Here is a 24,616-nt window from a genome sequence, read left to right on the forward strand (position 1 = left end):
GCGGGCGGGGATGATGGGCTCGGGGAGGGGGAGACCGCAGGGGAGGATGGGCTCGGGGAACATTAGATCGCAGGGGATGATGGGCTCGGGGAGGGGAGGATGGGCTCGGGGAAGATCCTGAGTCCGCAGGGGATGATGAGCTCGGGGAAGGAGGATGGGCTCGGGGAAGGGAAGATGGGCTTGGGGAAGGTGAGACCGTAGGGGAGGATGGGGTCGGGGAGGAGAGTATGACATCGCAGGGGAGGATGGGCCCGGGAAAATGTGACCGTAGGGGATGATGGGCTCGGGAAAATGTGACCGTAGGGGATGATGGGCTCGGGGAAGGAGGATGGGCTCTGGGAGGGGAGGATGAGATCGTAGAGGATGATGGGCTCGGTAGGGAGGATGAGCTCGGGGAAGATGTGACCGTAGCGGATGATGGGCTCGAGGAGGGGAGGATGAGATCGTAGGGGATGATGGGCTCGGGGAAGATCAGATCGTAGGGGAGGATAGGCTCGGGAATGGGGGGATGAGATCGTAGGGGATGATGGGCTCTAGTAGGGATGATGGGCCCGGGGATAATGGGCTCTGGCAGGGAGCATGAGCTCGGGGAGGATGAGATCGTAGAGGATGATGGGCTCTGGCAAGGAGAATGAACTCTGGGAGTTGAGGATGGGGTGTTAAGAGTGGATGGGCTTTGGGAGGGGATGGGCTTCGTGGGGGTTGGGGTGGGGTTAGGGCTTCCAATGGGATGATAAGATGGGGGGGTGGCCGGCTGCAGGGTGATAAGGTCTGGGAGGGGAGGATGGGTTTTGGAGGTGAGAAGGGGTGATTGGCTCTGGGGGCGAGGTTTGACCCCGCCTCCTCCTTTTTGCACTGGGAACCAAAAATTTCTTCTCTCCAAGGATGCATTCTTGCAAAGATTCATGCCATTAAATTTGGGGGTGCAATTGGAAAAGTTCTCATCCAAAGCTGCCCGCAAACTGGACTTTTTAGTTATACACCTAAACATAAGAAGGATTAAATTAACTGTCTTTTCATTTAATTTTGCTGAAAAATCCTTTTGGTTTTCTTTCTTTCTTTCTCTCTTTCCTTCCTTCTTTCATTCTTTCCTTCTTTCTTTCTCTCTCTCTTCCTTCCTTTCTTTCTCTCCTTCCTTCTTTCATTTTCTCTTTCTTTCTTTTCCTCTTTCTCTCTCTGTCTCTCTTTCTCCTTACATTATTTCTTTGTCTTTTGAAATATGCTTGCAAAAAATAAAAAAAAAACATGCACCCCATTCCTGCCTGGGAAAGAACCAAGTTGTAAACACAGACTGCTACTCTAAAAATAACAGTTGACAAAAACAAGGGAAAGCGGTAGAAAAGACAGGATGCAATGCAAATCTCGCTCTTTCCCTAAAAATTATATATATATAAAAGAACCTCTCTTGTTAAGCTGTTTCCTCTAATAAAGCTCGATGAGGAACAGAAACATGTGCAATTTTTTTTCCTATAACCCTGGCTTCGATCAAGATACATCTTGTCATTTTGAGCCGGTTTTGTTAAATTTTAACCCTGGCACACAAGGCAGGTTTATTTCGGGCCTGTGTATCCTGCAGCTGGAAAAAAATGGGATTATCAATATTTGAGGGGCTGCCACACAGAGGAGGGGGTCAGGCTATTTTCCAAAGCAACTGAAGGCCAGACAAGGAATAATAGATGGAAACTGAATTTTCTTGCTTAGCAACCAAATTTGGGGAAAGAAAGTTCTTTCTTTCTTTCTTTCTTTCTTTCTTTCTTTCTTTCCTCTCTCTCTTTCCATAGAATGGAATTAAATATTTATTTTATTTATTTATTTATTTTGTCCAATACACAATGAGGATTTTAGTGGGTATACATACATACATACATACATACATACATACATACATACATATATATATATATATATATACACACACACACACACATAGTAAAATACATGATGAAGGTTATAGAGGAGATACTCATAGTAAAATATATCTAAGAAAGAATAGAAAAGAAGGTATAGGAATAGAACATATCAATGAAAGAATAGAAGAAGAGATATAGGAATAGAAGAAAGGTATAGGAGATATAGGAGAGCAATAGGACAGGGGACGGAAGGCACTATAGTGCACTTGTCCTCGCCCCTTACTGACCTCTTAGGAATCTGGATAGGTCAACCATAGATAATCTAAGGGTACAGCTCTCTACATGGGGCTACCTTTGAAAAGTGTTCGGAAACTCCAGATCGTGCAGAATGCAGCTGCGAGAGCAGTCATGGGCTTACCTAGGTATGCCCATGTTTCACCAACACTCCGCAGTCTGCATTGGTTGCCGATCAATTTCCGGTCACAATTCAAAGTGTTGGTTATGACCTTTAAAGCCCTTCATGGCACTGGACCAGAATATCTCCGAGACCGCCTGCTGCCGCACGAATCCCAGCGACCGATTAGGTCCCACAGAGTAGGCCTTCTCCGGGTCCCGTCAACTAAACAATGTCAGTTGGCAGGCCCCAGAGGAAGAGCCTTCTCTGTGGCGGCCCCGGCCCTCTGGAACCAACTCCCCCCGGAGATTAGAACTGCCCCTACTCTACTTGCCTTTCGTAAGCTCCTTAAGACCCACCTTTGTCGTCAGGCATGGGGGAACTGAGACATCTTCCCCGGGCATTTACAATTTATGAATGGTATGTCTGTATGTCTGTTTGTTTAGAAAATGGGTTTTTTAAAATATTTTTAAATACTAATTTAGATTTGTTGTAAATTGTCTTCACTTTGTTGTGAGCCGCCCCGAGTCTGCGGAGAGGGGCGGCATACAAATCTAAAAAATAAATAAATAAATAATAAAGTGTTGGGGGTTTGGGGATGACACTAGGGAGTCCGGTAATGAGTTCCATGCTTCGACAACTCGGTTACTGAAGTCATATTTTTTACAGTCAAGTTTGGAGTGGTTAAGATTAAGTTTAAATCTGTTGTGTGCTCTTCTGTTGGAATAGAAGAGAAGAGAAAATAGAAGATGGAATAGAACAGTGATTTTCAACCTTTTTTGAGCCACGGCACATTTTTTACATTTACAAAACCATGGGGCACATTTGGGGGGGGGGGGGGTAAAAAAAGTTTGGACAAAAAATTCTCTCTCTTCCTCCCTTTCGCTCTATTTCTCTCTCCCTCTTTCTCTCCCTTCCTCTTTTTTGCTCTTTCTCTCTCCCTCCCTCTATGTCTTTCTCTCTCCCACCTTCCCTCCCTCTCTCTCTTTCTTTCTTTCTTGCTCTCTCTCTTGCTTTCTTTCTCTCTTGTTCTCTTTCTCTCTTTCTTTCTCTCTCTCTCTCTCTCTCTTTCTTTCTTGCTCTCTCTCTTGCTTGCTTTCTCTCTTGTTTTCTTTCTCTTGCTCTTTCTTTCTCTCTTTCTCTTTCTTTCTTTCTCTTGTTTTCTTTCTCTCTCTGAGCTTCGCGGCACACCTGACCATATCTCGCGGCACACTAGTGTGCCACGGCACACTGGTTGAAAAACACTGGAATAGAATATAGATTAGAATAGAATAAAGAGGAAAAATCCATGAATAACCAAGAGAGGAAGGGGGAAAAAAAGAGGTTTGAGAGATGGGCAGGGCACAGGCGTCACTCTTGTGCAAGGAGGCAGGAAACCCAGCAATAGTGCAAGCGAGGGGAGGCGTCGGTGGGGTGGGTGGGTGGCTGTGGGAGAGGAAGGGAGGCAGGGCGATCGGTGACACATCGCTTGCAAAAACTTCTCAGGCAGGGAGGAAAAAAAATATGGCTGAAAGCCAGAAGAGAAGAAGTGGCTTTAAAAGTAAGTGGGGCATCAGGTGGTGGGGAAGGAACGCAAGCAGGTTTGGTTGGATGGTTCAAAGAAATACCCAGGATGCCAGGGGACACTTGTGCATGAATGCACAGATGCTGGTTGGAGGGACACGAATAGGATATCTGCATTGCCCCCCAACCCCAGCAAAACTCCTAGCCATCAATCCACCCACCCCCATTGTGTGAATGTTCAAGATGGGGGGGGGGAAGAGAAGGATAGTTAGGGGGGGAAAAAACCCTGCAATTTTTTTGCAATTTTAGAAATATTGCAAGAGTGCATCAGTAAAATAAAATAGAGGGCTGGGATTTTTCCTGAAATTCGGCAGCTGGATTGTTTGCCTCTGCTTTGATTGAATCAGAGATTAAATCCTGATTTAAAAGTGCTGCTTTTACGGGCTGGCTGTTATTACTGCTAAACTCTTTTCACTCTGCTAAACAAATAAATAATCAAAGTATTTACTAAATCTGCACTGCTATTACTACTACGTTTTTTCTCATCATTGCTATCACCCAATTCCTCCCACTTAGGACAGTATGAGTGTGACTTGTTGCTTGTATCCTTAAGATTTTTATTAAGATTGATTGTTTCTCCATTGCTTATTTGACCCTACGACAATCATTAAGTGTCGGACCTCATGATTCTTGACAAATGTATGTTTTCTTTTATGTACCCTGAAAGCATCTGCACCAAAGACGAATTCCTTGTGTGTCCAATCACACTTGGCCAATAAAGAATTCTATTCTATTCTATTCTGCTCTCTATTCTATTCTATTTTAGTTGGTTCAGTTGGCGCTTAAGATCGGCTAGCCAAAGCCACTTAGAGGGGGTGAGTGAGCCGCAGTCAGGATGTTTAAGGAGGTTTAAGTTTCTAGCACTCATGATTCTGGGGGCAGAGCTGCCAGGTTCGGCCTCAGCTTCTGTGGGGAAAAAAATCTGAATAAATTCAACTTGAAGGTTAGCCGATAATTGCCTTGGCAGCAGGGTGCAGAAATGATTAACAATTTGCAATTCCATATAGCTGTTTTTTTAAACTTTAAGCTTTATGCAGAAATGATTTACAATTTATAATTCCATCCAGTTGTTGTTTTTTAAACTTTATTATAAAGTGTTTTTAAACTTTATTTTGCGGTTTTTATATGTTGTAAGCCACCCCAAGTCCTCGGAGAGGGGCGGCATATAAATCCAATAAATAAATACATACATACATATATACAGAAAGAAAGAAAGAAGAAAGAAAGAAAGAAAGAAAGAAAGAAAGAAAGAAAGAAAGAAAGAAAGAAAAAGATCTAACTTAATTTATATTCTAGTCTACGGAGAGGGGCGGCATACAAATCTAATAAATAATAATAATAATAATAATAATTCTAAAACCCCAGTTCATTTAAAAAACCAATCCACATTCATAATAATAATAATAATAATTTATTAGATTTGTATGCCACACTTCTCCGAAGAGTCTTGTCATATTCAATCATAGGTCAGGGTAGATGTTCAAATTCAATAGCCTCAGGCCTGTCGGCAGAGGTGCATTTTTAAGGCCTTACAGAAGACGGGGAGGGTGGAGGCGGGTACTAATCTTCAGGGGGAGTTGATTCCAGAGGGCCGGGGCCACCACAGAAAAGGCTCTTCCCCTAGGCCCCGCCAGACAGTATTGCTTAGCTGACGGGACCTGGAGAAGGCCAACTCTGTGGGACTGACTGGCCGCTGGGATACATGAGGCAGAAGACACTCCCGTAAGTAAGGCCGAGTGGACGAGACTGGTCTATTTATTTGCCTCTCTTAAGAGGCTAGTCCACATTGTGCTGAATAGGAGTTGATTGAACGGCGTACCTAGAAAGAACCTGTCTATGGAGACACCCAGTCACCCAGGTGAGGGTTGTCCCAAAAGTGATTTTTTTTTTCCCAAGAGGTAATTCTGAGTTTTTCTTTGAAGAAGTTTCACTTCTTATCTGAGAAGCTTCTACAACTTGTCCAAGAACTGAAGAAGCTTTTTGGATGAGAAGCGAAACGTCTTCAAAGAAAAACTCCAGTTACATCTTGAAAGAAAAGCACCTTCGAGATTGGAAAGAACCTCTCTCTTTTCCATCGAATCTGATATGTGGCTGATCTTAGCCCGATAAGGCTACTGACAGCTTCCACCTTGTAGTAGCTACTACAGGGCGGAGGCCTTGCTCTTGCTGAAAGCAGGTGCCAGCTGAAGGAAGCGTGAAACAGGAAACAATACCACCACCACGCCCGGAAGTGGGCAGACTTTTATGTTGACAGCATGCACGTCGCACGCTATTCGTGCTACACAATCTCTAAGCGCTCTCTAAACCCCAAAACAGTGGCTTCCTGTTGTGTTCAACTAACTAACACCCACCCACCCATCCTCCCCAGCCAATTGGGGTTATGGAGTTTACCTCCCAGGCAGGATGATGGTCTCCCTCTGGGGTGAGCTGGTGAGACCTTTATGCCTCATCAGAAGTGTCAAAACGTTGTTTATTCAGCAAGCTTCATGTTGGAAGGATTCAAAGGCAACACCGATTGCCAGGGGATTTTAAACATTTGTAGGCACCCAAAGCTCTCATTTCTCCTCTTGGGATTGACAGCGTTTGGTTTTTATACATGATATCTGCAGTGGGGTTATTGGGGGCACAAAGATCGAAAGATTTGGCAATACTTTTTATTTGTTTGTTTGTTTGTTTGTTTGCTTGCTTGCTTGCTTGCTCGCTCGCTTGCTTGCTTGCTTGCAAAGTCTTAAGCATAAAACGTATCAGGAAAGACTTAATGACTTTATAGTGTGGAGGACAGAAGGAAAAGGGGGAACATGATCGAAACATTTAAATATGTTAAAGGGTTAAATAAGGTTCAGGAGGGAAGTGTTTTTAATAGGAAAGTGAACCGAAGAACAAGGGGACACAATCTGAAGTTAGTTGGGGGAAAGATCAAAAGCAACGTGAGAAAATATTATTTCACTGAAAGAGTAGTAGATCCTTGGAACAAACTTCCAGCAGACGTGCTTGGTAAATCCACAGTAACTGAATTTAAACATGCCTGGGATAAACATATATCCATTGTAAGATAAAATACAGGAAATAGTATAAGGGCAGACTAGATGGACCACGAGGTCTTTTTCTGCCGTCAGTCTTCTATGTTTCTATTGATTGATTGATTGATTGATTGATTTGATTTGATTTGTATGCCGCCCCTCTCCGTAGACTCGGGGCGGCTAACAACAGCAAAAAGACAATATGAACAAATCTAATATTAAAAGTAATGTAACCCCCCCCCCAATTTAAGAAACCAATCATACATACAGACATACCATGCATAAAATTGTAAAGGCCAGAATCTCAATTCCCCCATGCCTGACGACAGAGGTGGGTTTTAAGGAGCTTACGAAAGGCAAGGAGGGTGGGGGCAACTCTGATATCTGGGGGGAGTTGGTTCCAGAGGGTCGGGGCCGCCACAGAGAAGGCTCTTCCCCTGGGTCCCGCCAAACGACAATGACAAGGTTAGAGTGTAGTGGACAGGAGAGGAGAAGAGAAGATGGAATGGAATAGAATAGAAAAGAGAAAATAGAATAAAAGATGGAATAGAATATAGAATATACACTGCTCAAAAAAATAAAGGGAACACTCAAAGAACACATCCTAGATCCGAATGAATGAAATATTCTCATTGAATACTGGATATGCTGACAACGTGTGAAAATTGATTGTCAATCAGTGTTGCTTCCTAAGTGGACAGTTTGATTTCACAGAAGTTTGATTTACTTGGAGTTATATTCTGTTGTTTAAGTGTTCCCTTTATTTATTTATTTTGAGCAGTGTAAAATATAGACTATGGAATACAGAATAGAATAGAGAGAAGAGAAAAAATAGAAGATGGAATGGAAGAGAAGGGAAAACAGAATAGAATAGAAGATAGAATGGAAGAGAAGAGAAGAGAAATTAGAGTAGAATAAAGTTAAGAGAAAATAGAATAGAAGATGGAATGCAAGAGAATAGAATATAGAATAGGAATAGAAGAGAAGAGGGAAGAGAAAATAAAATAAAAGATGGAATAGAATAGAACAGAATAGAAAAGAATAAAGAGAAGAGAAAATAAAATAGAAAAATGGAATGGAAGAGAAGAGAAAATAGAACAGAACAGAAGATGGAATGGACGAGAAGAGAAATCAGAAGAGAAGAGAAATTAAAACAGAAGAGAATAAAGAGGGGAAAAAAGAGTATAGAAGATGGAAGAGAAGAGAATAATTCTTTATTAGCCAAATGTGATTGGACACACAAGGACTTTATCTTGGTGCATCTGCTCTCAGTGTACATAACAGAAGAGATAAGTTGATGAGAATCACTTTCCGAAGTGATTAGATTAAACTTTGATTAGGAAAAAAACACCTCATTTACATTTATCGGTGGTTGGAAAACCCCTTACGGACTTTTTACGAAAAACAAAAAACAACTAACTCAAGAGTTCCAGTTTTGACGATACCATAGGATGAATTATAGAAAAAAGAAGAGTCATAATGTGACTTTAGAAGTAAATTGGCAACTCTTCCCATCACTGCGGTAAAGATAGGGGGCAAAAAACACCTAAAGAAAGTTCCTTCTTTTCTATTTTTCCTTCTCTCCTTTTTCCTCCTTCCTTCTCTCCTTTTCCCCTCCTTCCTTTCCCCTACTTGCTAGCGGTTTTCACTCTTCAACTTTCAACAAAAGGTTGGAGTAAGAGAACTTCAACACGCTTTAATGGGCACATTATTTATATAAGAGGATAGATATTGAATTCTGGCTTGTGCTCTTAGAAAGGAAAGTTTTGTAACCGAGTTAACTTTAAAAGGTTCAGAAATAGAAGAGAGGATGATTTGTAAGGAAAATAGGGTTTAAGCTCTTTGATGTAAGAAGGGAAAGTTACATATTAATATTTCTAGGCAGGGATGCTGTGTGTTTTTTATATCGTATGTTATATTTTATGTTGGAGAAAAAATTAAAAAAGTTATACCCCCCCCAAAAAAACCCCTTTCAACAGAACTCTGTTCAAAATCAGAAAACAAAACAAAGGCCCTGTTCATTTTCTGCATCCTGTTAAGCAGATTTTTTAAAAAAATCAACTTCCAAAAATCATGCTAGGGAAAGAGAGCTACATCTCGGGGGAGCGGGAAGAAAAATAGCCCAACAACGTGAAGTTTGTTTCCGATAATTAAGAGATGGAAATAGGTTCGTAGAAGCTTGGGAAAAATACACACTCACACACACAAATTCACATCTTGCAAATATCAGCCCATGGGGTTCCTGGGAACTAAACCTCTTGTTCTTTTTTATTTCAGAGTTTTTGAAGCTCAAAGGGTTTGGAAGTCTGAGCAATATTCCTCGCAGCTTGGGCTTCCGCAGAATCGCCGTTGCCCCCAAACTCGGCGACGAGACCCATGGAGCAGCGGGCTCGCTCTCTTCTAAAGGCTTCCTGACCTTCAGTTTTCAGGTTACTCAAGACGACTTGAGTGCTCACGGGCCCAAAAGCCCTTCGCATTATGCACGCTCCAGTCACATGTTCACCCACATGGGCACCATGCCCAGAAGCAACTCAAAAAAGAAGGTTGAGAAGGTCTTGGAGTCAACGTCGCCGAAGACCCCCGAGCTTGGAGACATGGTGAGGATTGTTTCAAAGTATTGGTAATGACCCATTAAGCCCTATATGGCATCGGACCAGAATACCTTCTGGACCATCTTCTGCCGCACGAATCCCAGCGGCCGATCAGGTCCCACAGAGTTGGCCTTCTCCAGGTCCCGTAGACAAAACAATGTTGTCTGGCGAGAACCCAGGGGAAGAGCCTTCTCTCTGACGGCCCTGGCTCTCTGGAATCAACTTCCCACGGAAATTATTTATTTATTTATTTATTTATTTATTCATTCATTCATTCATTCATTCATTCATTCATTCATTCATTCGATTTTTATGCCGCCCTTCTCCTTAGACTCGGGGCTGCTTACAACATGTTAGCAATAGCACTTTTTTAACAGAGCTAGGCTATTGCCCCCACAATCCGGGTCCTCATTTTACCCACCTCGGAAGGATGGAAGGCTGAGTCAACCTTGAGCCGGTGATGAGATCTGAACCGCTGACCTTCAGATCTACAAGTCAGATTCAGTGGCCTGCAGTACAGAACTGCCCCCACCCTCCTCACCTTTCGCAAGTCGCTGAAAACCCACCTATGTCGCCAGGCATGGGGTAACTGATATACCTCTTTGCTAATAGAATTTTTGTATGGTATGATTGGGTTGTGTGATTATTTTAATGATACGGATTTTTAGACTACATTTTTAATTATTGGGTTTGTTATATTTTGTTTACCATTGTTGTGAGCCACCCCGAGTCTTCAAAATCTAATCAATTATTATTAATTATTAATTATTGCTGCTCCACAGGTGGATGGAGAAGGAGCGGAACCCAATGAGAAAGAGAGGTCACTTTCTATAATCAACATTGGTCCAGGAAGGGCCTCAGAAATCACGGTCCAAGCTGAGAAGTCCTCCCAATCTTTCCTTGAGACTGGAGAGATCTCCAGCCCAGAAACAAAGAAGGAACCAACGCATCTAGAATGGGATGGTCTTCAAGGAACAGGTAGACCTCTTGAGAAGGCTCAGGATGACCTAGAAGTCTTCCTCCTAAGTCCATCTCACTATGCCCAGTCTTGTGATGCCTACAGTCACCTGGGCACCATGCCGAGGGCCCGTGCTGGGCAATCCAAGAAGTCCACCAAAGAGAAGGATCCTACGAAGACTCAACAGGACCTCAAGCGAGATCTGCCCACGGAAGCAATCCTGTCCTGTGAGGAAACTGCCAAGGAGGCTGGAGACCAAGAGAATGCAGAGACAACCTTAGAGGTGGACCTAGAACTAAGGTGAGATAGGGGTAACCAGTAAAGGGCTGCTGCCCCCAAGAGATGCAGTGGGGGTGGTAAGTTTATGCACTATTTATTGAATACTTAATAGGTTTTTTTAATTGTCCTTCCTTCTCTAGTACCTTACTATGATCCTTAATTGCTTTTAAAACAGGAAATAATTAAACAGTAGGTTTTTACCCATAAACGCTTTAATCATTTAAATAATTATCTAGAACCAAACTTTTATAGCATAAAATTGAGCTACTTGCCTAATCTGTTATCCTACTGAATCTTGTGGGTTCAGGACAAAACCTTAAAATGTTACTGTGCCCCTCAACAAATAACGCTGTCTATCATTTGTCCTTTTTGTGGCTATTCAAATAATGGGACTTCCTCAACTGAAAAAAGAGTCCAAGCACCTATTGGAAAACTTATCTTGGTTGGTAAGCCACTCCCACCCAGTCACATGACCTTGAAGCCACTCCTATGCCACACCCACAAAATAAGCCACACCCACAGTGTGGCAGAAAAATTTTGGCAGCTCGTCACTGGGCGTAAGGTTGTTGGAAATCAAGTGGTTGTGTTAATGGTCCATCAGAACATTGGTGGGTCTGGTTTCCATTTCAAAAATCCCCCACTCTCCCCCCCAAAGGGGAAGGAGGAGAAGGAAAAGGGGGAGAAGGAAGAGGAGGAGGAGGAAGAGGAGGAGGAGAAGGAGAAGGAAGAGGAGGAGGAGGAGGAGGAGAAGGAGGAGAAGGAAAAGGAAAAGGAGGAGAAGGAAGAGGCGGAGGAGGAAGAGGAGGAGGAGGAGGAGAACAAGGAGGAGAAGGAGGAGAAGGAAGAAAAGGAGGAGGAGGAGGAGGAGGAGGAAGAGGAGGAGGAGAAGGAGGAAAAGGAGGAGGAGGAAGAGAACGAGGAGGAAGAGGCGGAGGAGGAGGAGAAGAAGAAAAGGAGAAGAAGGAAAAGAAGGAGAAGTAGGAGGCGAAGGAGAAGGAGGAAAAGGAAGAGAAGGAAGAGGAGAAGAAGAAGGAGGAGGAGAAGAAGAAAAGAAGGAGAAGAAGGAAAAGAAGAAGAAGGAAAAGAAGGAGATGGAGGAAGAGGAGAAGGAGGAGGAAAAGGAGAAAGAGGCGGAGGAGGAGGAGAAAAAGAGAAGGAAAAGAAGGAGAAGTAGGAGGCGAAGGAGAAGGAAGAAAAGGAAGAGAAGGAACAGGAGAAGGAGGAGGAGGAGAAGAAGAAAAGGAGGAGAAGAAGGAAAAGAAGGAGAAGGAGAAGGAGGAAGAGGAGAAGGAGGAGGAAAAGGAGAAGGAGGAGGAGAAGAAGAAAAGAAGGAGAAGAAGGAAAAGAAGGAAAAGAAGGAGAAGGAGGAAGAGGAGAAGGAAGAGGAGAAGGAGAGGAAGGAGGAGGAGGAGGAGGAGGAGAAGAAGAAGAAGAAGAAGAAGAAGAAGAAGAAGAAGAAGAAGAAGAAGAAGAAGAAATAATGTCCCCTCTGCTCAGCTCCCAAGCTCCCCACTGGGCTGTGCATTCCAGGGGAAGAGGGAGGAATGGGGAGGAGGAGAAACCGAGGCCCAGAGGGAGGGAGGGGCGTGGATGGTCAAGGCTGGCAGAGTAAGAGGAGACGCAGCAGCTGGACAGAGGGGGCAGCCGGTTTGGAGGAGCATTGAGAAGGTTCCCCACTTCCTCCTCTGGGGTTCAACCAGTCCTAAGAGAAGCCATGGCTGACGTGGAGATGCGTTGCCCCAACCTAGACTCTGGCAGGTAAGGCAGCGGAATTAATTTTAGCCACGAATTTTTTTATCTGGCATTAGTTCCCATCTCAGTGCTGGGTTTGGTTCTTCTGGAATCCCAAGTTTTAGGTAGACGGACTTATCACATCTCAACCATCTCTGCTTTTATTCCTGCCCAGGAAATCCTTGACTTGCAAACCGTTTGTTTAGTGACCATTCCGTTACAAATAGCAGCTTATGGTTGTAAATTGAAGTTTATATGCTCATTTCTCTGTCCATTTTCTTCTTTTTTCCCCATTTCTTTTTTTCTTTGTATCTTCTGTTTGAAACATAGAAGATTGAGGGCAGAAAAAGACCTCGTGGTCCATCTAGCCTGCCCTTATACTATTTCCTGTATTTTATCTTAGGATGGATCTATGTTTATCCCAGGCGTGTTTAAATTCAGTGACTGTGGATTTACCAACCACGCCTGCTGGAAGTTTGTTCCAAGCATCTACTACTCTTTCAGTAAAATAATATTTTCTCACGTGGCTTCTGACCTTTTCCCCAACTAACCTCAGATTGTGCCCCCTTGTTCTTCTGTTCACTTTCCTATTAAAAAGACTTCCCTCCTAAACCTCATTTAACCCTTGAACATGTTTAAAAGTTTTGATCCTGTCCCCCCTTTCCCTTCTGTCCTCCAGACTACACAGATGGAGTTCATGAAGTCTTTCCTGAGAAGTTTTATGCTTAAAACCTTCCACTATTTTTGTAGCCCGTCTTTGGACCCATTCAATTTTATCAGTATCTTTTGTTTGTTACATAGAAACATAGAAGACTGACGGCAGAAAAAGACCTCATGATCCATCTAGTCTGCCTTTGTACTATTTTTTGTATTTTATCTTAGGATGGATCTATGTTTATCCCAGGCATGTTTAAATTCAGTTACTGTGGATTTACCAACCATGTCTGCTGGAAGTTTGTTCCAAGGATCTACTACTCTTTCAGTCAAATAATATTTTCTCATGTTGCTTTTGATCTTTCCCCCAACTAACTTCAGACTGTGTCCCCTTGTTCTTGTGTTCACTTGTTTAAATTGTTTTTCTTTTCTTTCTGTTTTTATATGTAGAAACTTAATAAAGATTTTTTTTAAAAAAAGGAAAAATAGCAGCTTACATCCAAGAGTCCCTACAGGGTGCTTGGCAGGTGGTAGACGCATTTCTCTGGTGCCCGTGATCGCCGCTTTCTGCAATTGTTGCAACAGTACGACTACAATCCTGGTTTCGACCACGGCACTAAACTGTGTTTTGGGGTGTGTGTTTTTTTCTTCTAACTATGGGGTGTCAAGGTAAGTGACATTAGCTGGATGATAAACCAAGGGGTGCAAGCTACGACAACCAAGGTTCTCACAGGTAGGACGTCATGGGGTTGTTTTTTTCAGAGCAAAACAGCTAGGTTCACAGATCATGCTAAATCGTGGTTGACTAAGAGTAGTAGATGCTTGGAACAAACTTCCAGCAGACGTGGTTGTTAAATCCACAGTAACTGAATTTAAACATGCCTGGAATAAACATAGATCCATCCTAAGATGAAATACAGGAAATAGTATAAGGGCAGACTTGATGGACCATGAGGTCTTTTTCTGCCGTCAATCTTCTGTTTCTATGGTTAAAAACGAAAGCAAGCAAAGACAAAAACTTCGCATTTTCTTTTTCGGCGTTAAGCTTTCCAGAATTTCGGACCCAATATTTTTTTCCCACTTTTTAAATATTCAGAAAGTTCTTTGACATCTTGGTCCATCTCTGTAGGTCACTGGTGTGTTGTTTTAATTGCATTTAAATAATAACTATTATTATTTTCATTCCTCTTCTCTCCACCTCCCTCTTTTTTCTACTGGTTCATCATCTCTTAGAACTGCCCCCACCCTCCCTGTCTTTCGTAAACTACTCAAGACTCATTTATGCCGCCAGGCATGGGGGAGTTAAGATATTCCCCCTAGGCCATTACAAGTTATGCATGGTATGTTTGTGTGTATGTTTGGTTTTATTATAAGGGTATTTAGTTGTTTTATTAATTGGATTTCTACATACTGTTTTTATCATTGTTGTTAGCCGCCCCGAGTCTGCGGAGAGGGGTGGCATACAAATCCAATAAATAATAATAATAATAATCTCTTGCCTGGCCAATTTCTAGGTTGCTCAACTCCCTACCTCTCCAAGTTAATTATTATTATTATTATTATTATTATTATTATTATTATTATTATTATTATTAAAAAATAACAACAACAACAACAGAGTTGGAAGGCACCTTGGAGGTAGAAACATAGAAACATAGAAGTCTGGCGGCAGAAAAAGACCTCATGGTCCATCTAGTCTGCCCTTATACTATTTTCTGTATTTTATCTTAGGATGGATATATGTTTATCCCAGGCATGTTTAAATTCAGTTACTGTGGATTTATCTACCACGTCTGCTGGAAGTTTGTTCCAAGGATCTACTACTCTTTCAGTAAAATAATATTTTCTCATGTTGCTTTTGATCTTTCCCCCAACTAACTTCAGATTGTGTCTTCTTGTTCTTGTGTTCACTTTCCTATTAAAAACACTTTCCTATTAAAAGGTCTTCTAGTCCAACCCCCTGCTTAGGCAGGAAACCTTACACTACTTCAGACAGATGGTTATCCAACATCTGCTTAAAAACCTCCAGTGTTGGAGCATTCACAACTTCTGGAGGCAAGCCGTTCCTCTGATCAACCGTTCCGACTGTCAGGAAATTTCTCCTTAGTTCTAAGTTTATCCCCTCCTCTCCAGGGCAAATAAATAAATAAATTTCTGCAGAGTTTAATCAAAGGATCCAATTGATCGCTTTGGGAGGAGAAAGCAAGTCCCTTTTACTCTCAAAACGGTTTGGGGTTTTCCTGTCTGCGCAGAGAAATAAGCTGTGAGTTTAAAAAGAAAAAAGAAAAACAGTGGCGAGTTTAAAAAAACAACCCAAAACCCAGCCATTGAAAGAGAGAGAACGGTTATTTTGACGGTCAAGATTCTTTCACCCTGAATAAAGATCTCTTTGAATCCAATGGATTTCTCCAGAATAGTTTGCTTAGGATGCTACGGTGCCTTATTAGAACCGTGGCTGATAAACCAGGATTAATAACGTCGCAGCTGCTTCTATGACTGGAAGTAGCCAAGTTGCAGGAAACGGGGCGTCTTATCTCGCGCTTACTCTAAGCGGCCTCTTTGCATCGTTCTGGGAGGTGTAGTTTCGCAACAACCCTGCGAGGGAGGACAGGGTCCAAATCCCCCCCCCATTGCGGGATTATAATCCTTAATTTTATTTTTCCTGTTTGAGTTCAGCTCTTTAACCATCTCTCCACTCCCTTCTCTCTGATCTTTTTCCTAATAATAGGTTAGCTCTTTCCCTATCTGACACCCTTATTCCATGGGGAAATTGTAAAAAATCTAAGTTTGGTCCCATTGGCTTGGGGACGGGGCGTCATTGCACCTCGCTGGGGGAGGATGGGAGGTGTATTCCAGTAGTAAGAGCTAGGAGTATGCTACTTGGGATGTGTTCCCAAGTAGCATACTCCCAGCTCTTTCTACTGGGATACTACTGGATGTAGTAAGATGGGGATAATTCATCAATATTTTATTTTCGTTTGTTCAGCTAAGTTTAAAGACGAGTGGTCTGGTTCACACATGGCTCTTATACACTCAGCCTCTGGGGTTTTGCAGGAGAGATTTATGCCTTCCAGGAGGGATACAAGCCCACCCTTGTGGCGTTTCAATCCCCCCCAAAAAGAGGATATTTTAGCATCTACACAGAACATTGTTAGGCTAATAGTAAAGATCTTAAAAGCTGTAGAGTAATCGGGTGAACAGATAAGCTGACACTATTTACGGCATCTGATGAATTTATAGATATGCATTTATCTCTTCTTTTTTCTTCTTCTTTCTTTTATTTTTATTTTTTCTGCTTCTCTTTTCTTTCCCTTTTTCCTTCCTTCCTTCTCTCTCTCTCTCTGTCTCTTTAGCTTTCTTTGTATGTAAGTATTTTGACTTATAACTGTATACTCTAAATTCATATACATTTGTACCAATATTCACATAGTCCTTTTGCTTTATGTATCCCCTCCCCTATTTATTTTCAATAAAGATTATATTTTCTTTTTTTTAAAAAAAAGAATAACATTGTTAGGCTTTCTTGTACCCTAAAAAACAAAAAGAAAACCTGATTTTATTTTGAAAGGCAGCGTTTCAAAATTGCAAGGAAGTGTCTTGGCTTAGCAGCCACGCTTGGACTGACCCTCCCCAGAAGGCCTGTAAAAACCCCCTGCCCTTTGACCGGCTAGGAAAAGTAGTCATCTTCCTTCAAAAATTCCCACCATCCTTTCCTCGGCGCCAAGTTACCCGAGCTAGCCTTGTCATGGGAATCAGACGCTGGCTGAGGACATCTGCAAGCAGTTAGGAAGACAGAAAGAGAGAGAGGAGAGAGAAAGATAACAGGGAAAAAGAGAGAGAAAGAGAGTTTATCTATTATCTATCATTTTATATGCAAAGATATTTTTAAATGATGAGAGAGAAACAAAGATAGATGATAGATAGATAGATAGATAGATAGATAGATAGATAGACAGACAGACAGACAGACAGATAGATAGATAGATGATAGACAGATAGATAGATGATAGATAGATAGATAGATAGATGATAGATAGATGATAGATAGATAGATAGATAGATAGATAGATAGATAGATAGATAGATGATAGATAGATAGATAGATAGATAGATAGATAGATAGATAGATAGATAGATACATACATACATACCTACATACATACATACATACATAGATGATAGATAGATAGATAGATAGATAGACAGACAGACAGACAGACAGACAGACAGACAGACAGACAGATAGGCAGGTAGATAGGCAGACAGACAGACAGGTAGGCAGGTACATAGACAGATAGATAGACAGACAGACAGACAGACAGATAGATAGATATAGATGATGGATGAATAGATACATAGAAGATAGACATGATGGTAGACGATAAATAGATAAAGAGAGAGAGAGATAACAGAGGGAAAAGAGAGAAAGATAGAGATACAGAAGGAGAAAGACAGAAAAAGTTTATCATTTTATATGCAGAGTTCTTTTTAATGATGAGAGAGAGAGATGGCAGATAGATAGGTAGGTAGGTAGGTAGGTAGGTAGGTAGGTAGATACTTTAATTCTTGTATCTTTTCCTTGAGTGGCAATTGGGGTGTGTGGAGGATTTGGGGTGGAGAGTGATTCAGCAAAGCTTAAGAACGAGAAGTTAGGAAGGAGGTCGGGGGTCTTCGGGGAACAGCAGCTGGGAGATTTCTGCTTTTTTTCCCTTTTTTCAGATGTAGTCCCCAGTTGCTCTCAAAATTCTTGGTTTCCTGCCCAGAATCCCACCACCCTCCTGCCACATTCACAACCCTGGAATTTTTCTCACGGCCCCCTCTATGCCCTCCCCACTTCTGACCCTTCAGCTTCCAAGTCCGTCTTCATTAGTTTTATTAGGTTAATTTATATGCCCCCCCCCAGCCCCATAGGAGCTCTGGACTGCATGGAAAACCTATGTGGCAACTGAGACAGGGTGGAGTGGGTAGGTGGGCTGCAAAAAAGACCCATCAAGCTTGGGATGAGGTGACAGTGGCAAAAAAAAATTGAGGGGAGGGGGGAAAGAGCCCCTAGGGTTTGTGTGTGTGTGTATGACTGCGATGGCGAAGGTCTCCCGCTTTGCAGATCGGTTCCCACGCTTCCAATTTCATCCTTGGCAGCTGGCCAATTTGATGCAAACGTTTTGCAAGTGGGGTTGGTGGTTGGTTCAATTAGCAATAGGATTTAGACTTATATATCGCTCCGCAGTGCTTTGACAGCCCTCTCTAAGCGGTTTACAGAATCAGCATAATTTGCCCCCAACAATCTGGGTCCTTATTTGACCCACTTTGGATGTATGGAAGGCTGAGTCAACCTTGAGCTAGTCAGGATCGAACTGGTGGCAGTGGGCAGAGTTAGCCTGCAATCTAATCACTGGGAAGGATGGAAGGAAGGAATGTGGAAGATAGGAAATAAAGAAAGAGAGAAAGAAAGAAAGAAAGAAAGAAAGATGGAAGATAGGAAGGAAAGAAAGAGAGAAAGAAAGAAAGACCTTTACAAGCATAAAGAATGAACTTAGATGAATGAATCAAAGAAAGAAAGAGGGAGGGAGGGAGGGAAGGAAGGAAGGAAGATAGCAATAGCATTTAGACTTATATACCGCTTCCTAGTGCTTTTATAGCCCTCTCTAAGTGGTTTACAGAATCAGCCTTTTGCCCCCAACAATCTGGGTCCTCATTTGACCCACTTCGGACGTATGGAAGGCTGAGTCAACCTTGAGCTGGTCAGGATCGAACTGGTGGCAGTGGGCAGAGTTATCCAGCAATCTGATCACTGGGAAGCAAGCAAGCAAGCAAGCAAGCAAGCAAGCAAGCAAGCAAGCAAGCAAGCAAGCAAGCAAGCAAGCAAGCAATAGCATTTAGACTTATATACGGCTTCCTAGTGCTTTTATAGCCCTCTCTAAGTGGTTTACAGAACCGGCATATTTGCCCCCTGCAATCTGGGTCCTCATTTGACCCATCTCGGAAGGATGGAAGGCTGAGTCAACCTGGAGCCGGTGATGAGATTTGAACTGCTGAACTACAGCTAGTAGTTAGCTGACGTACCCTGCAGTGCTGCACTCTAACCACTGCACCACTCTGGGTCTTAGGCCCCAAACTCAACAGGGCATTTGAAACACTTAGCACGTGAGGCCAATCTGGGTTTATCGCGACAGGCAGGAAGGGATAAACCATAATTAACCATAAAAGCAGGATACTGTTGTCTACACCCTGTAACTCCCCACTCCCTTCCTTCCTTTGCCCTGCTGTTGGCTAGCAGAACATGCTCGTATAATTTACCATTTTTTTGGAGTACAAGACACACTGGAGTATAAGACGCACCTTAGTTTTGAGGGGAGGAAAGTAAGAAAAAATAAATTCTGCCTACCAGCATCTGTTTGTAGCGTCCTTAGCAAACCGCCTGGAACAGGTATATTAGCCTTGCAAAGCTCCGTTTGAAAGGTTGTTTGTTCAAGCTTTGCAAAGCTTGGTTTGAGAGGCTGTTTTCAGCCTTGCAAAGCTCCATTTGAAAGGCTGCGTTTTCAAGCTTTGCAAAGCTCCGTTTCAGAGGTTGTTTTCAGCCTCGCAAAGCTCTGTTCGACAGGTTCTTTTCAGCCTTGCAAAGCTCCATTTGAGAGGCTGTTTTCAGCCTTGCAAAGCTAAGTTTGAGCGGCTCTTTTCAGCCTTGCAAAGCTCTGTTTGAAAGGCTGTTTTCAGCCTCGCAAAGCTCCATTTGAAAGGCTGCTTTTTCAAGCCTTGCAAAACTCCGTTTCAGAGGTTGTTTTCAGCCTCGCAAAGCTCAATTTCAGAGGCTGTTTTTAGCCTTGCAAAGCTCCATTTGAAAGGCTGCGTTTTCAAGCTTTGCAAAGCTCCATTTCAGAGGTTGTTTTCAGCCTTGCAAAGCTCTGTTCGACAGGTTCTTTTCAGCCTTGCAAAGCTCCATTTGAGAGGCTGTTTTCAGCCTTGCAAAGCTCAGTTTGAGAGGCTGTTTTTAGCCTTGCAAAGCTCCATTTGAAAGGCTGCGTTTTCAAGCTTTGCAAAGCTCCATTTCAGAGGTTCTTTTCAGCCTTGCAAAGCTCCATTTGAAAGGCTGCTTTTTCAAGCTTTGCAAAGCTCCGTTTCAGAGGTTGTTTTCAGCCTTGCAAAGCTCCATTTCAGAGGCTGTTTTTAGCCTTGCAAAGCTCCATCCTGGTTGCTCTTCCCTGCATTCTTTCTAGAGTCCCAAAATTCTTTTTTTATGACCAAACCTTGATGCAGTATTCTAGGGGTGGCCTTAGATAGACTGCCTCTGAATGTGGAGGCTCTAAAGGCTAGTGGCCGACCTGACCTAGCAGCCACAGGGTTGGGCTAGCCTATAGTTCAGTTTGTCTTCACCATCGTTCTAAAATACAGTGGTATTTACGAACTGAATTCGTTCTGTGACCAGGTTCTTAAGTAGAAAAGTTTGTAAGAAGAAGCAATTTTTTCCCCATAAGAATCAATGTAAAAGCAAATAATGTGTGCGATTGGGGAAACCACGGGGAGAATGGAGGCTCTGTTTCCTCCCTGGAGATTCCTACGGAGACCTCACGGAGGCTTCACCCTGCCTTTTTCCGGCCCTGTTTTCTCCCAGGAGATTCCTAGAGAGGCCCCACGGAGGCTTCTCCCTGCCTTTTCCAGCCCTGTTTCCTCCCAGGAGATTCCAACAGAGGCCCCACGGAGGCTTCTCCCTGCCTTTCCCAGCCCTGTTTCCTCCCAGGAGATTCCTAGAGAGGCCCCACGGAGGCTTCTCCCTGCCTTTCCCAGCCCTGTTTCCTCCCAGGAGATTCCTAGAGAGGCCCCACGGAGGCTTCTCCCTGCCTTTTCCGGTTACAGTTTCTGAGGCTCGGGTTTATAAGAGGAAAATGGTTCTTGAGAAGAGGGGAAAAAATCTTGAACACCCGGTTCTTATCTAGAAAAGTTCGTAAGTAGAGGCGTTTGTAGGTAGAGGTACCACTGTACATCGATCCCTCCCCACCCACCCCCCATTTTAATATTGATGCATGTATTTTCAGCGAGAACGACAGAGCAGAAAAAATACATGTACTTTCCTAAGAGGAATTATTGCTGTAGTAATCATTTAAAAAAATGGGATGAGGTCATTCCTCCAACGAAGGTGGCTCGTTGAATATTTAAACAGCTGGTGCATTGCCAGCCTTCGCATTCAAACCCGTCTCCCGGCTTCCCAATTTATCTTCCGTATTGACAAGGACTGTGCCAGTCTCAGCCTTACTATAGACTCATTTTACCACTCGGCCAAAACCAGATGAAGGAAAATCCTTAAGTTCAGAGACCTTTTTTTCTTCACTTAATAATAATAATAACAACAGAGTTGGAAGGGACCCTGGAGGTCTTCTAGTCCAACCCCCTGCTTAGGCAGGAAACCCTACACTACTTCAAACAAATGGTTATCCAACATCTTCTAAAAAACTTCCAGTGTTGGAGTTAGAAGAAAAAAATATCAAATATTTGTTTGTTTATTTATTTATTTATTCATTCATTCATTCATTCATTCATTCATTCATTCATTCATTTATTTATTTATTTATTTATTAGATTTGTATTCCGCCCCTTTCCGTGGACTCGGGGCGGCTCACAACACAATAAAACAATTCATAACAAATCTAATAATATACAATTTAAAATTTAAAATAGTTTAAAAAACCCATTTTTAAGCAGACATACCTACAAACATACCATACATAAATTATATAGGCCCGGGGGAAATATCTCAATTCCCCCATGCCTGACGACAAAGGTGGGTTTTGAGGAGTTTACGAAAGGCAAGGAGGGTAGGGGCAATTCTAATCTCTGGGGGGAGCTGGTTCCAGAGAGTCGGGGCCGCCACAGAGAAGGCTCTTCCCCTGGGGCCCGCCAACCGACATTGTTTAGTTGACGGGACCCGGAGAAGGCCGACTCTGTGGGACCTAATCGGTCGCTGGGATTCGTGCAGCAGAAGGCGGTCTCGGAGATATTCTGGTCCGATGCCATGAAGGGCATGGATGGAGGGAGGGAGGGAGGGAGGGAGGGAGGAAGGAAGGAAGGAAGGAAGGAAGGAAGGAAGGAAGGAAGGAAGGAAGGAAGGAAGGAAGGAGATATTAGATCCCAAGAATTGAGCTGGCATGAAAATAGCAGGGTACAGAACAGAAAGAGAGAGAGAGAGAGAGACAGAAAGAAAGAAAGAAAGAAAGAAAGAAAGAAAGAAAGAAAGAAAGAAGAAGGAAAATGTTAGATTGCAAGAATCGAGCTGGCATGCAAATAGCAGAGTACAGAACAGAAAGAGAAAGAAGGAAAGAAAGAAAGAAAGAAAGAAAGAAGAAGGAAAGTGTTAGATTGCAAGAATCGAGCTGGCATGCAAATAGCAGAGTACAGAACAGAAAGAAAGAAAGAGAGAGAGAGAGAGAGAAAGAAAGAAAGAAAGAAAGAAAGAAAGAAAGAAGAAGGAAAATGTTAGATCGCAAGAATCTAGCTGGCATGCAAATAGCAGAGTACAGAACAGAAAGAAAGAAAGAAAAAGAAAGAAGGAAGGAAGGAAGAAAGAAAAATGTTAGATCGCAAGAATCGAGCTGGCATGCAAATAGCAGAGTACAGAACAGAAAGAAAGAAAGAAAAAGAAAGAAGGAAGGAAGGAAGAAAGAAAAATGTTAGATCGCAAGAATCGAGCTGGCATGCAAATAGCAGAGTACAGAACAGAAAGAAAGAGAGAGAGAGACAGAGAGAGAGAAAGAAAGAAAGAAAGAAAGGAAGACATTTAAGAAAAATGAACTTAAATGAGAGCTAACGGACAAAGAAGGTTAAAGGACAAGAGAAAATACTTAGGTTTCCTGCCCCAGAAAAACAATTTAACCTGCAATGATAGACAGGAAAAATATGTCCTCATACTTAGCCGTATCCTACTTCTCAATGGAGAAATTAGCCTAAAGGGAGGGGGGGGGAAGGATGAAGACTAACCACTTCCAGCAAAGGAAGCCCGCCTGGTTGCTGACCCCACGACCCTCCCGGCTATTTTCGTCCCCTTTCTCCAGCCCCACCGTTTCCGTCTTTGCGAGATGGGCCTTGGTGTTCCTGCCCTTCGGGAACTGTTGGAGGGAAACAGATGGGGTGGGGAAGCAGCGCGGAAATGGGTGTGCGCGCACATCGGTGTGATGCTCGCTTCCTCTTCGATCCTGGGGGACAAGCGGGGAAAGCAGAAAGCAAGCCAACACGTGTTGAATCTAAGCAAAAAGACACACACACACCACCACCACCATTGTCATGGCTAAACAACCCAGCAGAGCTGTTTACAAAGAGTTTTACAGGCCACCAGCTTGTCTATAAAACAGCATTGTATGGTGGCGGCCAAAAAAAGCCCAACACAATCCTAAATTGTGCACTTTTTTATGTCTGTATCTCATTATTATTATTTAAAAATTAATAACATTTATTTTTTAAAAAGAATAAACAATCACTCACTGCTAACCCACACTCAGTAAAAGACCTTGGAATACTAATATCAAATGACCTAAGTGCCAAAGCCCACTGCAACTATATCGCCAAAAAAGCTTCTAGAGTTGTTAACCTGATCCTATGCAGCTTCTGCTCAGGCAATCTCACTCTACTCACGAGAGTCTACAAAACTTTTGCCAGACCCATCCTAGACTACTGCTCATCTGTCTGTAACCCATACCACATCTCAGACATCCACACCCTTGAAAATGTCCAAAGATATTTCACCAGAAGAGCCCTTCACTCCTCCACTCGAAACAGAATATCCTACAAAAATAGACTAAAAATCCTGGGCCTAGAAAGCTTAGAACTACAGCGCCTAAAACACGATTTGAGTATTGCCCACAAGATCATATGCTGCAACGCCCTACTGGTCAATGACTACTTCAGCTTCAACCGCAACAACACAAGTGCACGCAACAGATTCAAACTTAATACGAACCACTCCAAACTTGACTATAAAAAAATATGATTTCAACAATCGAGTTATCGAAGCATGGAACTCATTACCAGACTCAATTGTGTCAACCCCTAACCCCCAACATTTCTCCCTTAGACTCTCCACAATTGACCTCTCCAGGTTCCTAAGAGGCCAGTAAGGGGCGTACATAAGTGCACTGGTGTGCCTTTCGTCCCTTGTCCAATTGTCTTTCCTTTCTTTCATCTACCATATATATTCTCTTCCTTTCATATATCCTCTCCTCTAAGTTCACTTTTACCCTTATATATATTACCACATGCCTTTTTTTCTTCCTATGCATTTGTGTATTGGACAAATGAATAAAATAAAAAATTAATTAATTAATTAATGCAGAGGCAGTGATGGGCTCCTATGGGCACAGTCAGGTATGCTGAACCGGTAGAAAAATTTCGGTCAGGTAGAAATCTAGAAAAGTTCATAAGTAGAGGCATTCTTAGGTAGTGGAACTACTGTATGTCTTTACTTTGCCTAAGCTTCCATTAAATGGCTGGTGTTTTGACTGATTTTTCTCATTTATGACAATGCTTTTTATTTCTAGGCATCCTGATGGATTAGGATCTTCGAGCGAATATGTGAAGGTAGGAAACTTATCTCT

General features: G+C 42.7%; 1 protein-coding gene across 2 annotated transcripts in view; it reads left to right on the forward strand.

Moving 5' to 3' along the window:
• Nucleotides 1-10,300: 10,300 nt before the first annotated feature.
• The window catches only part of SH2D3C (SH2 domain containing 3C), a 57,930-nt gene continuing 43,614 nt past the window's right edge, over nucleotides 10,301-24,616 (forward strand). Inside the window, exons 1-2 of one of the 2 annotated variants that reach the window (XM_070758750.1) lie at nucleotides 10,301-10,676; nucleotides 24,560-24,599. In XM_070758750.1, coding sequence (XP_070614851.1) covers nucleotides 10,495-10,676; nucleotides 24,560-24,599 — 222 coding nt within the window. In that variant the 5' untranslated portion in view covers nucleotides 10,301-10,494. Of the gene's footprint in view, nucleotides 10,677-12,218; nucleotides 12,414-24,559; nucleotides 24,600-24,616 lie in introns of those variants that run through there. The other variant, XM_070758751.1, reaches the window with a different exon arrangement.

The sequence above is a fragment of the Erythrolamprus reginae genome, chromosome 8 (genome assembly GCF_031021105.1).
Source record: "Erythrolamprus reginae isolate rEryReg1 chromosome 8, rEryReg1.hap1, whole genome shotgun sequence".
NCBI classification, from domain to species: Eukaryota; Metazoa; Chordata; class Lepidosauria; order Squamata; family Dipsadidae; genus Erythrolamprus; species Erythrolamprus reginae.